The sequence below is a fragment of the Anolis carolinensis genome, chromosome 1 (genome assembly GCF_035594765.1).
Source record: "Anolis carolinensis isolate JA03-04 chromosome 1, rAnoCar3.1.pri, whole genome shotgun sequence".
Lineage (NCBI taxonomy): Eukaryota > Metazoa > Chordata > Lepidosauria > Squamata > Dactyloidae > Anolis > Anolis carolinensis.
The window spans coordinates 311,739,215-311,755,947 of NC_085841.1; the positions used below are offsets into that span (position 1 = coordinate 311,739,215).

At 40.9% G+C, this 16,733-nt stretch overlaps 2 protein-coding genes and 1 long non-coding RNA gene across 3 annotated transcripts in view; 2 read left to right on the forward strand and 1 right to left on the reverse strand.

Annotated features, from left to right (window-relative positions):
• The window catches only part of LOC100561608 (cytosolic phospholipase A2 epsilon), a 45,167-nt gene extending 36,310 nt beyond the window's left edge, over window positions 1-8,857 (forward strand). The window contains exons 17-21 of the mRNA XM_016992060.2: window positions 1,891-1,998; window positions 4,386-4,562; window positions 6,208-6,374; window positions 7,509-7,695; window positions 8,037-8,857. Coding sequence (XP_016847549.1) covers window positions 1,891-1,998; window positions 4,386-4,562; window positions 6,208-6,374; window positions 7,509-7,695; window positions 8,037-8,245 — 848 coding nt within the window. The 3' untranslated portion in view covers window positions 8,246-8,857. The remainder of the gene's footprint in view (window positions 1-1,890; window positions 1,999-4,385; window positions 4,563-6,207; window positions 6,375-7,508; window positions 7,696-8,036) is intronic.
• On the reverse strand, window positions 164-14,905 carry LOC134295467 (uncharacterized). The gene is made up of 3 exons (XR_010002048.1): window positions 14,699-14,905; window positions 6,491-7,975; window positions 164-1,941 (listed from the first exon to the last, which is right to left on the reverse strand). It is a non-coding gene; the product is annotated as an uncharacterized LOC134295467 (long non-coding RNA).
• The window catches only part of ehd4 (EH domain containing 4), a 29,950-nt gene continuing 27,368 nt past the window's right edge, over window positions 14,152-16,733 (forward strand). Inside the window, exon 1 of the mRNA XM_003214570.3 lies at window positions 14,152-14,625. Within this exon, the coding sequence (XP_003214618.2) occupies window positions 14,390-14,625 (236 nt within the window). The 5' untranslated portion in view covers window positions 14,152-14,389. The remainder of the gene's footprint in view (window positions 14,626-16,733) is intronic.

Genomic DNA, 16,733 nt, shown 5'->3' on the forward strand with positions numbered 1-16,733 from the left:
GGTTACTTGGGTTTTTAGAAACATGAGTACACACAGCTCTGGAAGATGATAGATAGTTTTATAGCACTTGCTCTATATATAGAGCTGTCTCTCCCTCCCCGCCCCCCCCCCCCCCCCCCCCCCCCGCTCTCTATATATATCTTGAATGTATATATAGTGTTTAAGTCCAGTTTTTAGTCCTAGCTAGACTACAACCAAATTAAAATAAACTAGGCAAATTAAACTCCGAAATTATATAAATCCCACTGATTCAGACCTCTTCTGCACTGCCATATAAAATCTGGATTATCTGCTTTGAATTGGATTATATAGCAGTGTAGACTAATATAACCCAGTTCAAAGCAGACAATGTGATTTAACTGCTTTGATAATGTGGATTATATGGCAGTGTAGAAGGGCCCTCAAAGAGAGCAAATTTATGTGCCCATCAGCACATTTCTCAAATCCTCACCACATTTCTCACTAATCTGCTACTAACAATGGAATCTAGTAAATGAACGAAGAGGTACTGGAGATAACTGATTATATAACTAGCACTAACTCTTCCCAAATACTATGCTTATTGAATTAAGATGATATTCTGCTCTAAAACGCATGTTAGAATTGTACGTACATAAAGACCTTCTCCTCCACCATCTTGACATTTTTCTTAAACTGGCATGTTGGAATAATTCTTTCTAGATTTGTTTTAGGTCTCTTCTACATTGCCATATAATCCAGATTATCAAAACAGTTAATCCACATTATCTGCTTTGAATTGGATTATATGAGTCTACATTGCCATATAATCCAGTTCAAAGCAAATAATCTGGATGTTATATAACAGTGTAAATGGGACCTTACTTATTTTTGACATCAAAATATCAAGAATGTTCCAAAAACTCCAGACCATCTGTTTTGCTTTAGAAATATAAAGGGCCAATGTAATCTGATCTGAATCTTCTACACATTGCCCTGAATCAATTCAGAATTTTGCTAAATATGCTGCATAGACCTCAGTACAAATTATTTTATAACGATAAATCTATCTCAATTTCCTAACAGAAGGTGTCATGTGTTTATGCAAATGTGATGGGAAAGTCTTTGCAAAACCAAGAGAACTATCTAGCGGATATTCTCCACTTCATTAGCTGATAGCAAAACTGTGGGCCAATCCATACAGGGCCTAAAATGCGTAAGCTCTCACACCTCTCATTTGGACGCCTCCAGTAAAAGCAAATTAATTTGAGACAAAGCAGGAAAACCCTGCTTTGTCCCAAATTAATGTGATAGCCCATTAGATACGGGCCTTTCTGAAAGGCGTGGTTCTAAGGGGCTATGGTCTCGTGACTACCCAGAGGTCAGTCCACACATCCATCTTGCATCTTTTGGGCTCCTGGATGCAAGATGGTGCCTGCCCTTTCTCACCCACCTCCAAAAGCTTTACGAAAGAAAACCTTAACCAAATTGCTAATGGCCCCTGCCTCCTCACGTGTCATTGGTGCATTCCAGGAAGCTCCAGAGAACCCTAATGGCAGCCCGGTAAGGGTTTTTTATTTTTAAGGTTTGGGGGGAGTTGTGGTCACCCCATTCCAGCACAGTAACTACCATTCTGCAATGGGGACAATTCAAGGGAAAACCTGTTTGTTTGCCCGGAGTGTGCGGATTTAAACCCGCTTCGGAGTGGGTTTAATGTAGGTCTGGTACTGTTCTGTGAGAACCACTTTACTGAATATTCTCTGGAGAATCGGAAAGTGATATTCTCCAATAATTTCTTGGGGGCTCAACATGATGAACTAACAGAGAACCAAAATTGATCATCATTATTGTTATTGTTGTTGTTATTATTACCTTAGTCAAAATGCGTAAGGCTTCATGAATTACTCCTATTTCTTTTCTTGCACATCACAGGAATCTGGAGTAGTGTATTTTCATTGAGTCTTATGGATGTCTGGTTCCTTACTGTGAGTTCAGAGGATTTTTGGGAGGCATGGACAAGAGAGAGAGTAACTGAGATTGGCAAGTTGATATTTTGTTTATTAATGCAGATGGAGGTTACCTGCATTGTCCTCCTGCATTCTGACATCATTAAAATCACATCACCTGAAACACCTAAAACTACTTACCTTAAAAAAAAAAAAAACAGAATTGCATGTCTAAATTACAAATATTTAAAACCATACATTACAAATGTTTTCTGAAATTCTGTTAAAAATAAAAACAGCAGCAGTGAAAAGCTAACCACACTTCCATTTCCTTCTAGAAGCATGTACTGATAATTTTTTTTAACCAAGGTCTTAAAGGCGGGATGCAGATTTTAATGGTTAAGTAACCAGGATGCCATTAATGAGAAATTTCTACCTCCCAGCTTACAATAATGTATTATTCACAATAAATTCTTCTGAAATTGGCTTCTGTCCTGATCTTGAATTAAAATTGCCTTGACCTTTTAGGACTTGCTGGAGAAATTGTGCTATATGTTCTACTGCCATCTGAAATGCAGTTGATAGATATGTAGGATATGGTCTGTTGCTGCTATTATTATTATTATTATTATTATTATTATTATTATTATTATTATTATTATTATTATTATTATTTTATTATGACACAGCAAACAAGATAGATATGCTGGATTTCATATCACAAAATCACAAGTCGAACACTTCCCAAGTGTCTAGGACTGTGTGATGTATTTTCGGATGATACGCGCAGATCCCAGCAGGGTGGCTTTTTGCAGTTGGCAGATCGTAATTTTGTCAATGTCTATTGTTTCCAAATGCCGGCTGAGATCTTTTGGCACAGCACCCAATTATTATTATTTGGTCTACTTTACCTTTGTGGGGCTTTTTTCCCTAAAAGGTGATGTATAATTATAGCACAACAAATAAGACAAATTCTTCAAAATTAATTACAAAGACGGATATCTAGGATTTCCATTAACTATAAGCTGAGGGGTACAACCACCTCCGATTGGAGGCCCTGGTTGTGCAATGGGTTAAACCCTTGTGCTGGCAATCTGCTGACCAAAAGGTCTGCGGTTTGAATCCAGGGAGCGGGGTGAGCTCCCGTCTGTCAGCTCCTCAGGCAGGGACATGAGAGAAGCCTCCCACAGGATGATAAAACATCCAGGCATCTCCTTGGCAACGTCTCTTCAGATGGCCAATTCTCTCACATCAGAAGCAACTTGTAGTTTCTCAAGTTCCTCCCGACACACACACACACACAAAACCCTCTGACTCTTTCAATGCATGTATTTTCAAAGCATGTTTGTATCATATCACCTTAGCACTCTCAATCATTACAAACATGATAAGACTTTTTTCTTACATGGAGTAAATCTTAAATCCTATTTGGAATAAGCTTCATTAAACCCAGTGAAATTTAACACTGAGTAGACATGAATAGAATTGCACTGTAAAAGAGTTCAGGGTGGAATACAACCAAATGATGGCATTTCTACATAGTTGTCCCCTGTAGCATTTGTAACACTTGTCAGTCAATACCTTTCTAATCAATCCATCAATCTAATGATGAAAGTTGTTTGTTTAATTTATTTGCCACCTGTATCCCAGAGCAGAACCCAAAGTGGCACCAGAAATGCTATATCTACACAAGAATGGTACCATGTCTTCCTATTAGTGGTATCTCTTCGTGTGAGGCACATGACATACAGTGCAATGGCCTGAGTAGAAACCCTCTGTATCAGCTTTCCCCTGCCCCATCTTTTGGTTCATTATGTCCATGCTCTCATAGCCAACTACACTGGTAGTTGAGTAATGGGAGCTGTAGTCTTGGTGTACCTATTGAGTAAACCATGGAAAGCTGCTCTGCATAACACAGAAAAATTGTATGCTTTAGTTTAGACAATAAAAGCAGTGACATAAAGAAACCATAAGGTGGAGTTTCTTTCCAGCTTCCTTCATATGAGGAAAGTAAATGTGTGGACTATCCCAGAAGAACTTTTTTTGGTGTCAGGAGCGATTTTGGAAACTGTAAGTCGCTTCTGGTGTGAGAGAATTGGCCGTCTGTAAGGATGTTGCCCAGGGGATGCCCAGATGTTTTGTTTTTAACATCTTTGTTGGAAGGCTTCTCTCATGGAGCTGGAGCTGATCCACGGGAACTCATCCACGCTTTCCCCAGGTTGGATTCAAACCAGCAAACTTCAGGTCGGCAACCTAACCTTCAAGTCAGCAGTCCTAGCCTGCACAAGGGTTTAACCCACTGCACCACTGGGGGGTTTCTAATTTGATATTTTAACCAGAATAAAGACAATAGGAAGGTTTTTAGGAAGCATTGATAACATGAGAAAAGGATAAAATCAACGTTAAAAAATCACAAAACAAATTGTTACTGTCAAAAGCTAATAAAAATATAATTATTTTATTTGTTTGTTTCTTCTTCAGATGTATCTAATGAGGCATATATTCTACCTACTCGTACAGAGTGTCCTCCAAACAGTCTTGCCAATGTTTTTCAAGATATTATAATGTGGCGACCTGCTGTTTCAGTTATCCCTAATTTTCTGAAGGGCTGCCCAATGAACAACAGATATCTAGAGAGTGATTTTTCTAAGTGGAAAGGTATTGTGAAAACTTCATTTTTAACAAACTTTTCCTTTCAACACTTTGTATGGCCAATGTCTGGTGTCTAGACATTGCAAGAAGCCTTTACAATAGGGATAGAGAAGTTTGGTTCCTCAATGTTCCTCCCCCCATCCTTGCAACAGACTAGAGACAAGGAGATGTCCTTGCTAACCTTGCCAGTCTGAAAGATGGCAGGGACAATCTACCTGGATAGACTGTTGCTTACTCTTGTCCCTTTGCCAGGCAAGGGACTTCTCAATCTTTCATAGGATGGCTTCCATCCAAGTTTCTTTCTTAACACTGAGCACATAAATGGTTTTTATCACAACAGATATCTAGAGAGCAATTTATTATCAATGGTCTTAATGGGGTTGCTTTGATTGTGCTTTTCCTGCATAGCAGAAGGAGGTCGGACTGGATGGCCCCAGGGGTCTTCCACTTAAATACTGTTAAATTTATGTTGGTTAAAATTGTTCTTCATTTTCAATATTATATTGTTCATTCTTTTCTTAGCTAGCTCTAACTATCAATTTCCAAACAGAGAAATATGTTCTATGCACGTGTGCATATGCATATGTTTGAATGACAGCCTATTTGTAACTGCAGTTGCTATTTAATACATTATGTATAATGACATCACAGTGGACCTCATCACATTGATGAGGGTGCACAGGGTGATATGCCGGGCTCCGTGGCAAATCTGCAGGGAAATCCTATTGCCCTGCACCCTGCCTTGGCCACAGAGGTGCTTCCCCATCACACTGTGTGGCTTCCCCCCATGCTGGCTCTGTTGTTGTCTATAGAACACAGAGAATCTCCAATCTCTGAGGTAAGCATTCTACCACACTGTCCATGAAGCCCCACTGGGCTTCATGTGATGTTGTCCAGCTAGCTCGGAGAAGAAAGTGTTCTGGAAATGTGCCAGGACACTAATTTCTCCTTGTGCAATGAGGTGGTAGGAGTTGTCAATCAATCTGTTTTTGGCTCCAAAACTTCAGGACCTGGAACTTTACTGAATTTGGCAACTCTGGTCTTTAAAAAGGCCCAGAGGCAGTCAATATGCACTTGGATGATTTTTTTTAATTAATGATCCTTAGTGGTTATGGGGGGCCATGTACAGTTTACGAACTGCACTTTGGTCACCACTGCTTTAAAGCAAAGGTGACAAAGATTGGTCCTCCAAATATTTTGAACTGTACTGCCATAGAATTCCTTGCCATATGGTATGCTGGATGGAACTGATGGCAGTTGTAATCAAAGTACTTGGACGGCCTCGGGTACCTTTGCTTTCCTTTGAACACTGATGACTCCTCTTCATAAACAGACGATTGGCTAAATGGCATAGTACTTCTCCTCGTCATTTTGTGAGCCCCACTCATTGCTCTTCTTCCAGAGGGAAAAGTATTAAAAGAAAGAAAGAGGGAAAGGGAGAAAACAGGGAGGGTTCTGGATCCCTAACCTAGTTAGCTACTTAGTTAGCAGGAGGCTTACTAAGTAGGGCAGCTGGATAGATAACCATTTGAAAAGTTACATGTATAGAAGTAAAGACAAACTGAATCTACATTATGCTTTCTGTTTCATTCACTTTTTTCTGCAAAGAGAAAATTTTCACTGCTTTTAAAAACAACTTCATTTCTTTTAGACTGTGATCTTGACAATTTTCCAAACCAGTTGACAGGATCTGAAGACTATCTCTACTTAGTAGATACTGCATTTTCCCTTGATACCAGTTATCCACCACTCATGAGACCAGAGAGAAAAGTTGATTTAATTATACATTTAAATTACAGCTCAGGATCACAGTTACTGGTGAGAAGATTCACAGTTCTTATATATATATAGCAATAATTGTGCATAACTAATGTGCTCTTGTGACTCATTTCTGTTTCTCTGATATAAAGAGGAAGTTGTTTGTCAGAACTCACTGCCATCTCTTCCGTTGAAATCTTCTTTGTGCAGCTGCTTCCTCCTCTCCCATCAGCAACTTGAGGGCTATGAGAGGAAGAAAATGACAAATGCTGTCTGTCTTTGCTGACTATTTCCTGTCTGATGAAAGTGAGATAACAACTGTTTAAAGTGAAGAAAGTGAGAAGAAAAGAATATTCCACTATTTTTATTTATAACAACAACAACAACAACAACAACTTTATTTTTGTACCCCGCCTCCATCTCCCCGAAGGGACTTGGGGCGGCTAACATGGGGCCAAGCCCAGGCAATTACAATAACACAAAATAAAATACATACATGAATGCACAGGAAAATATCATTATTTCGTGTTATCACATCCTGTCTACAAAAATGGTATTAGGGAAGCCAAAGTCTCCTGTACAGTTGAAAACTTTATTGGCAGTCCTTTCTACTATGAAGAAAAAATCCCTTGCTTTGGCTACTGCAATCACTGATTAGAAATTACAAATTAAGCATCAAAGATACTCACGCATTCCACTAAGAACAAAAATAAATTTTCCAGAAATCAAATAAAGATCAGACAAAATCAATGTTGTAAGATAGGGCAACAAGTCTTTCTAGGAAGTTTCCAAACATTATTTCCATGACTCGATCAATGCTAGGGGCACGTTTCACCTTTTAAAAAAGATGATTAATAGCAAAAATAGTTCATCCTGTGATGCCTATAGAATTTCTATAACTATGGTATATAAGCCACATTGAGACAAAATTTCGAAGGCCTTAGGCATTATGAGAGATTTGCTTAAATTGCACACCTAGTTATGGACAAGGCACAAACTCTGCAGTGCTTATGGAATATATCAGTGGGACTCAGTTCTTGGAGCTATGAATGAGGCAAGCAAAGTAAGATAAAGATGGACCTTATTTGAAGTATGAGCTACATAGTGGGTACAAGTTTGATTCTGGCTTCATTCCTTTTGTGAAAGGATCAACTTCTAACATCCTGTTTTTATATTTACTCAACCTCAATATAGCCCCTGTCAAAGGCCTCAGATTACTTCTTAAAACAAGGAATCCCATTCCCCAAAAATGTTCCAAGAGATGAAACAGAAAAACACGTAAAGGAGTGCTATTTGCTGGGAGAAGAAGAAGGCCCTGAGTCTCCTTTAGTGCTGCTTTTCCCTTTGGTTTGCGACACCTTCAGAGAGTACAAAGCGCCAGGTAAGTCTGCATCATGGCTAGTGTGCCTTTGGATTTCATTTCATTGTGACTGACTTGGTTCCTTGAATGATGGAATGGGAGAGTTGGTCCAAAACACCTGAAGGGCTGAAGTTTGCACATGCCTGCTGTATAGACTGAGAAAAGCTGAAGGTCAAAAACATCTGGATGGCCCCAAGTTGCCCATTCCTAAGTCCAAGGCAGAGGTGACAACTGGGTTTCAAAACACAAAGCCAGTCTTTCTGCTGCAGCACGCTTTCATAGCCGGCAAACTGATGATAACCTGAGATACATAATTTGGACAAGACAAAAGAATAACCATTTCTTCTTATTTACAATTATAGGTGTGAAACGAAGTCCTGAGGAAATGAAAGATGGTGACATTGATCTTACCAGTACTCTTGGTCCTTACAATGTATACACTTTGCGATATCCTGAAGAAGATTTTGAAAAGCTAACTAAACTAACTGAATATAACATTCTAAACAACAAAGATATGTTATTGAAGGCTTTGCATGCAGCTGTGGGACGGAAAAGGCAGCATAAGAGATAGCTGCTTTATAACCTGTAGTGATCATATTTGAGAGAGTGTTCAGCAAAGGTTTTACATTTTGTTCAGAAATACTACAGGACTCATTCCAGAATGAAATTATAAAGACTATTTTAAAGAATATATTTTCTATATTGGTTGAGCAACTCTTGTCCAAAATTCTGAAATCCCAAATACTCTAAAATCCAAAACTGTCCACATGGGTGGCTGAGACAGAGAAATCTTTGCTTTCTGCTAGATCAAGGTGCACAAATTTTGTTTCATGCACAAAATCATTACAAATATTGTATGAAAATACCTATAGTCTATATTTTAAGACAGGCATGAAGCATAAGTACATTTTGTATTAAACTTGGGTCCCATCTCCAAGATAGCTCATTACATAGCATATGCAAATACAGGTAGGCCAAAATCCAAATAAATAAATAAATCTGAAATACAAAATATCGCTGGTCCCAACCATTTTGGATAGGAGATATTTAACCTGTATCAGCAACTGAGCAAGAGTGATCAAGAAATGGAAACAAATTTTCTACTCTGAACCTATTTAGAAGTGCTCTAAATTAGTTGTAGTAGCAACGAACTTTTGAATAAAATATTATACAGATAGTCGTACAGCTTGTGGTGCTGTATTTTTGTTCAATGTATGCATTACATCAAAAAAGATACAACTCTTTACTCTAGAATGTATGCACTTTTCCAACCAATTTGATATGTTTACATATTGTTCAATTGTTTCTGTATAAATTATGCATGAACAACAATTTTTCCTACAAATACTTTGTTTGATGTAATATGATTTTTAAAAGAAAATGAAATGAGTGGGAACAGGCTGCACCTTTGTTTGTGTACATACATTCTCATTTACTGGATCTAACTAGTTCTATCTAGCAACAGTAAATATATTTTGAGAAATGGGAACATGGTGTTTGCATTCAGACCCAGTGCCCTCCCATAAGAAGGGAACATGTGAGTCTTGACCTAGGTGGAAGGATCATTTGCTTATCTACTTCAAATAATAAACTGTCTTGGGTCACTCCTAGTTAGTTTATAAGAGGGTGAGTCAAAAGTTTTTGCCTCCTGCATCATAAAAATGTTATGAACATATAACAGCAGAAGTTACTACAGATCATAGTCTGAACTATCCTCTACACAAAACTACCAATCAACATAGTCACCATCAATTTGTACACATTTAACCCAGGCATCAAAACCATTTTGGAAAAATTCCGGATTTTGCTTCGTGACCCATGATTTTGAAGCTGTTTTAATGTCATTCAAGTCATTTAATCTGAAAATACATACGTTGTCTTTCAGAGGTCCAGAAAGACAATCTGTTGTTTCAGATTCAATGACTTGAATGATGTTAAAACAGCTTTAAAATCATGGGTCACTAAGCAAATCCCGGAATTTTTCCAAAATGTTTTGAGGCCTGGGTTAAACAATGGTGCAAATGTGTATAAATTGATGGTTTTGTGTAGAGGAAAGCTCAGGCTATGATCTGTAAGAACGTCTGCTGTTATATGTTCATTCATAACGTTTTTATGACACAGGAGGCAAAGCTTTTTGACCCACCCTCATACATAAATATATAAATATGGGCTTACAAATTGGAACTACCATAGTGTAAAGGTGCTTTGCTCAAGAAGCTTTAAATACAGAACATTTTGGGGGTTGGGAGGGAACGGTAACCACTGCATGGATGCCCTAGACATCAAATGGTAGCAATGGAAAGGGAATAAAAGGAAGTTTGATATAATAGAATTGGAGGAAAAGATGTATGATTCAACACTAGCTATGTCACAATGTTTCACATGATTCATATCATGGCAGTTCATAATTTCCACTAGAAAAAGGGGCAGAGGTAGTTCCAAATAAAATAATTTCCAATTAATGAATCACTGTTGTTAGAGATAAGTGTAAACAACATCCTGATTATTGCCTATATACTTTGATGGCACAGATCCCATCTGATCTTGGAAGCTAAACAGAGTCAGTCCTGGTTAGTATTTCAGTAGAAGACCACCAAAGAATATCAGCTGCTCTCAGTTACATTACAGAGGATGCTAATGGCAAAGCACTTCTGAGGACGTATCTACAGTGTAGAATTAATGCAATTTACCCCACTTCAATTGCCATGACTCAATGTTATGGAATCCTAGGATTTGTAGTTTTTGAGGCATCAGTCACCTTTGACAGAGAAAATCTGGTAAAACTTCAACTCCAAGGATCCCATAACATTGAGTCATGGGAGTTAGAGTGGTAGATGCACCCTGAGTCTTCCTTGTCTAAGAAAAGGTCATAGCTCACCCAAACTTCTAATCTATTTTAGCTACACCGTACTAATTTAATACTCAACTCTTCTAATAATCCAAGATTTCTCGTTAAATGACCATGGGGAACGGTAGATGGTTTCTGGCTGCTTGAGTTATAGGCCCAATACTGTAACAATAATCTAAACCTAGTCAACTTTCAATCATGAGTTTTGATTCACATTCGATTGCTACAATATGTCAATTCTTTATCTGTCTGGTGCAAGTTTTTATATTTTGTGTGTCTTTACGTAATTTATTTTATATATTTCATGTTCATATGTTTTTGACTTTGTTGTACCGTGCCTCGAGCCATCAGAAGTGGCAGGTAATAAATAAAATTATTATTATTATTATTATTATTATTATTATTATTATTATTATTATTATTTGCCATAAACACTGTGTTGACTTGATCTTAATATTGAAATGCAGTAATTAAAAGCAAATTAAGAAAAATAAAGACCATTGTAACTTAAAGTAACAGTTTTACTGTTTTATAAAAGCAGCTTTGTGGATGCAGTATTTTATTTAAATTTTATTTTTATTTTATTTAAATGACAATAATTGTATTTAAATGACAATAAATAAACTTTTCAACATCATGAATTTCACTAACATACGTGTGGGCTTATTCATGCTGCAGAACACCAAACTTAAATGTTCATTTCCACTAAAAACTGATCTTATTTTTATCTGAAATATTATTTCCTCCATTTTGCCTGTTATTTAAGAATTCCAGGCTGGATCTACATTGCCATATAACCCAGTTTCTGTATCCAGATTATCTGCTTTTTTATACTGTCATATAATCTAATTCAAAGCAGATACAGGCAGTCCCTGAGTTATGAACATCAGACTTACAAATGACTCCTAGTTAAGAACAGGGGTGAGACAACAGGAAGTAAAAGAAATGTACCCCTCGGAAGGGAAATCCACTTCTAGAAGAGTTATCATGGGGAAAAGGGTCTCCACTGAAGATTTATCTCTGATCCTTGTTTCCACAACAAGCCACATTTTTCAAAATCCAATGATCACAGGGCCAGAAAGTGAGGTGAAATCTCCTGAACAGGGAGGGGCATAGAGAGCAAAGCAAACATCACAAGTGCATTTACCCATCCCTATGCTATACAAAAGTACATATTTTTGGTTGGTGTTACACTTCAAAATATATCTGTTCTCACAAACAAATTCCATTTTAAGAACAATCCTATAGGACCTATCTTGTTCATAACTTGGGGACTGCCTGCACGTGCGTGCGCGCATGTGTATATATATGTATGTACGTGTATATATATTTCGCATTGAATGTTTGCCATTGTCTGTTGTGAACCACCCTGAGTCCTCATGGGGAGAGAGGGTGGAATAGAAATAATAGAATCATAGTGTTGGAAGAGACCACATGGGCCATTTAGTCCAACCCCCTGCCATACAGGAAAAGTACAATCAAAGTCTCCCTGACAGATGGCTATCCAGCCTTTGTTTCCAAGGAAGGAGCTTCCACCACACTCCAAGGTAGAGAGTTCCACTGTAGAACAGCGCATACGGTCAGGAAGTTCTTCCTAATGTTCAGGTGGAATCTGAACCCATTGCTCGAGTCCTAGTTTCAAGGGCAGCAGAAAATAAGCCTGCTCTCTCATCCTTATGACACCTTTTCACATATACATGGCTATCATGTCTCCTCTTTCCCAGGCTAAACATACCAAGCTCTTTAAGACTCCCCTCATAGGGCATGGTCTCCAGACCTTTGATTGTGTAGTTGCCCTCCTCTGGACACCTTCCTGCTTGTCAATATCTCTTCTGAACTGTGGTGCCCAGTATTGGACACAGTATTCCAGGTGAGGTCTAACCAAAGCAGAATACAAAGGCACTATCACTTTCCTCGATCTAGATACTATACTCCTTCTGATGCAGCCCAAAATCCCATTGTTTTTTTTAGCTGCTGCATCACACTGTTGGCTCATGTTCAACATGTTGTCCATGAAGACTCCAAGATCTTTTTCACATAGACTGCTGAAGAGCTAAGCATCACCCATCCTGTATCTTTGAATTTCATTTTTACTGCCTAAGTGTAATATCTTAGGCTGCCCTGAGTCCCCTGTTGGGTGAGAAGGGCGGGATATAAATATTGTAATTAAATAAATAAAAATAAATATATTACATTTGTCCTTGTTGAAATTCATTTTGGTTGCTGTGAGTTTTCTGGGCTGTATGGCCATGTTCCAGAAGCATTTTCTCCTGATGTTTCACCCACATCGATGTCAGGCATTCTCAGAGGTTGTGAGGGCTGTTGGAAACTAGGCAAGTGAGGTTTATATATCTGTGGAATGTCCAGGGCAGGAGAAAGTACTCTAGTCTGTTTGATACAAGTGTGAATGTTGCAATTGGCCACCTTGATTAGCACTGAATAGCCTTGCAGCCTCAAAGCCTGGCTGCTTCCTGCCTGGGGGAATCCTTCATTGACAGGTGTTAGCTGGCTCTAATTGTTTCCTGCCTGGAATTCCAAGATTTTTTAGTGTTCTTCTTTATTTACTGTCCTGATTCTAGATTTTTAAAATACTGGTAGCCAGCTTTTGTTCATTTTTATGGTTTCTTCCTTTCTGTTGACATTGCCCACATGCTTGTGGATTTCTGTGTAGTCTGACATGGTGGTTGTTAGAGTGGTCCAGCATTTCTGTATTCTGAAATAATACGCTGTGTCCAGGTTGGTTCATCAAGTGCTCTGCTATGGTTGACTTCTCTGGCTGAGTTAGTCTGCAGTGCCTTTCAAACTTCAGGAGAGAATGCTTCTGGAACAAGGCCTATGAGGAGAGGCTTAAAGAGCTGGGCATGTTTAGCCGGCAGAAGAGAAAGCTGAGAGGAGACATGTATAAATATGTGAGGGGAAGTCATAGGGAGGAGGGAGCAAGCTTGTTTTCTGCTGTCCTAGAGACTAGGACGTAGAACAACGGCTTCAAACTACAGGAAAGGAGATTCCGCCTGAACATTAGGAAGAACTTCCTCACTGTGAGAGCTGTTCAGCAGGGGAACTCTCTGCCCCAGAGGTTTTTTTTTCCAGTGTCAGGACTGTCTTGAGAAATTGCAAGTTGCTCCTGATGTGAGAGCATTGCCCGTCTGCAAGGACGTTACCCGGGAGACGTCTGGATGTTTTTTGATGTTTTTACCATCCTTTGGGAGGCTTCTCTCATGTCCCCGCACGGAGCTGGAGCTCATAGAGCTCATCTGCTCTCTCCCCAGGTTGGATTTGAACCGGCAACCTTCAGGTCAGCGTCCCAACCTTCAAGTCACCAGTCTTGCCGGCACAAGGGTTTAACCGACTGGCTCCTGCCCCAGAGTGTGGTGGAGGCTTCTTCTTTGGAGGCTTTTAAGCAGAGGCTGGGTGGCCATCTGTCAGGGGTGCTTTGAATGCAATTTTCCTGCTTCTTGGCAGGGGGTTGGATTGGATGGCCCACGGGGTCTCTTCCAACTCTATGATTCTATGGCAGGTATGGGCAAACCTTGGCCCTCCAGGTGTTTTGGACTTCAACTCCCGCCATTCCTCACAGCCTCAGGCCCTTTCCTTTTCCCCCTCAGCCGCTTAAGCGGAAAAGGAAGGGGCCTGAGGCTGTGAGGAATGGCGGGAGTTGAAGTCCAAAACATCGGCAAGGCCCAATTTTGCCCATGTCTGAGAGAAAATCCGTATCGGGGAGGCCTGTGGCTGCACTGACCGCCTCTCTCTGAGCCTCGCCCCAGAGGAGGCCGCGGAGAGGCGTCGGCAGGAAGGGCGGGGCCGCCTCTGGATTGCCGGCTTGGCCTTTCTTTCCGCCATTCTTTCCCTCCGCCAAGGCCGGCCGAGATGTTCAGCTGGCTGGGCAAGCAGGGCGGGCGCTCGCGGCCCGGCGAAGGCGAGGACGTGGTGGAGACGGTGACCGGAGGCCTGAAGGAGCTCTACGCCAAGAAGCTGCTGCCCCTCGAGGAGCACTACCGCTTCCATGAGTTCCACTCGCCCGCCCTGGAGGAGGCCGACTTCGACAACAAGCCCATGGTGCTCTTGGTGGGGCAGTACAGCACCGGGAAGACCACCTTCATCAGGTAAGAAAGGGCTTGGCGTGGAGGGGAGGCCTGCCTCCACCTACACTGTGGAATTAATGCAGATTCACCTTACCTAGACCCCTTGAAACTGCCAGGCGCGCCGCCTCCTTGATCCTTTGGGCGCCCTCTGTCAGAGTGGGTCTGCACTGTAGGAATGAATGCGGTTTCATACCACTTGAATTGCCAGGTGCGCCTTTTGGGCGCCTTCTGACGGGGGGGGGGGGCGTGGGTCTACACTGTAGGAATTAACGTAGTTTTGTATCACTTGAATTGCCAGGTGCTCCTCTGGGCGCCCTCTACTTGCGGGTGGGGTCTAGGTAAGGTAAAGGTTTCCTCTGACCTTAAGTCCAGTCATGCCTGACTCTGGGGGTTGGTGCTCATCTCCAAGGTTTGCTGTCACTCAAGAAATAGTCTGCAAAATTGTCCCATGTGTTTTGTCCCCATAAAAAGTATTTTATGTGCAGAAAAATTGCTTGCACATAAATATTATTTCATGTCCAGAAAACATTGTTTTCCACATAGAAAAAACCCATGAGGGAATTTTGTGCTGAATAACTTCTGAAAGGTAAAAACTTGGCTGTGCGATCAGGCCTTCGGAGAATAAGTAAAGGTAAAAGTTTCCCCTGATGTTAAGTCCAGTCATGTCTGACTCTGGGGGTTGGTGCTCATCTCCATTTCTAAGCCGAAGAGCCAGCGTTGTCTGTAGACATCTCCAAGGTCATGTGGCCGGCATGACTGCATGGAGCGCCGTTACCTTCCCGCCAGAGCGGTACCTATTGATCTACTCACATTGGCATGTTTTCGAACTGCTAGGTTGGCAGAAGCTGGAGCTAACAGCTCCTGGGGTTTGAACCTGGCACCTTTCGGTCTGCAAGTTCAGCAGCTCAGTGCTTTAACACACTGCGCCACCGGAGCTCCTTACAGGTGGGATCTACACTCACACGCAGGTGCCCAGAGGAGCACCTGACAATTCAAGTGATATGAAACTAGGTTAATTCCTACAGCGGGTGGGGTCTACACTGTAGGAATTAACTTAGTTTCGTATCACTTGAATTGTCAGGTGCTCCTCTGGACACCTTCTGCCTGTGGGTGGGTCTACACTGTCAGAATTAACGCAATTTCATATCACCTGAATTGCCAGGTGCTCCTCTGGGCACCTTCTGCCTGTGGGTGGGTCTACATCAGGCATGGGCAAACCTGGGCCCTCCTGGTGTTTTGGACTTCAACTCCCACAATCCCTAATGGCCCGTAGCCTGCTCCTCTGGGCACCCTTTACCTCTGGGTGGGTCTGTACTGTAGGAATTAAGGAGGTTTCATATCACTTGAATTGCCAGGTGCTCCTCTGGGTGGCCTTTGCCTGGGGATGGGTCTACACTGTTGGAATTAACGCAGTTTCATACCATTTGAATTGCCAGGCTCTTCTCTGGCCGCCTTCTGCCTGTGGGTGCATCTACACCAGTCATAGGCAAACTTCGGCCCTCCAGGTGTCAACCTGTTAGGGATTGTGGGAGTTGAAGTCCAAAACACCAGGAGGGCTGAAGTTTGCCCATGCCTGGTATACCCTGTAGAAATTAACACAGCTTCATACTACCATCACTCAGTGTTATGGAATCCTGGGAGTTCTTCATTGACAAAGTGTTAGATAGTAAGCTGATAAAGGAGAGTTTCAAAAGATATCTGCTGGCTCTGCCTTAGACTGTGTTATACTGGTGACTGGTAATACTAAACACACTATGAAAAGAAATTATTCTTCTCTCTGATTTCTCTTCTTCTCCTCAGAGAATGGAGTCAATTCTTTGAAAGGTGCACCCACATTCTAGGAATTAATGCAATGTCATGCCACTTGAATTGTGAAATATTCCTCTGAATCCTTTGTCTGAGGGTACATCAACACCAGGCATGGGCAAACTTTGGCCCTCCAGGTGTTTTGGACTTCAGCACCAAATTGTGGAATTGTGGGAGTTGAAATCCAAAGCACCTAGACAGCCAAATTTGCCCATGCCTGATCTACATTGTAGGAATTTAATGCAGTTTTGTACAATTTTACCCATTATGCACTGACTTATAAAGCTTAAAGTATAGTAAATGCTCAGCAAACATCTCTTGGC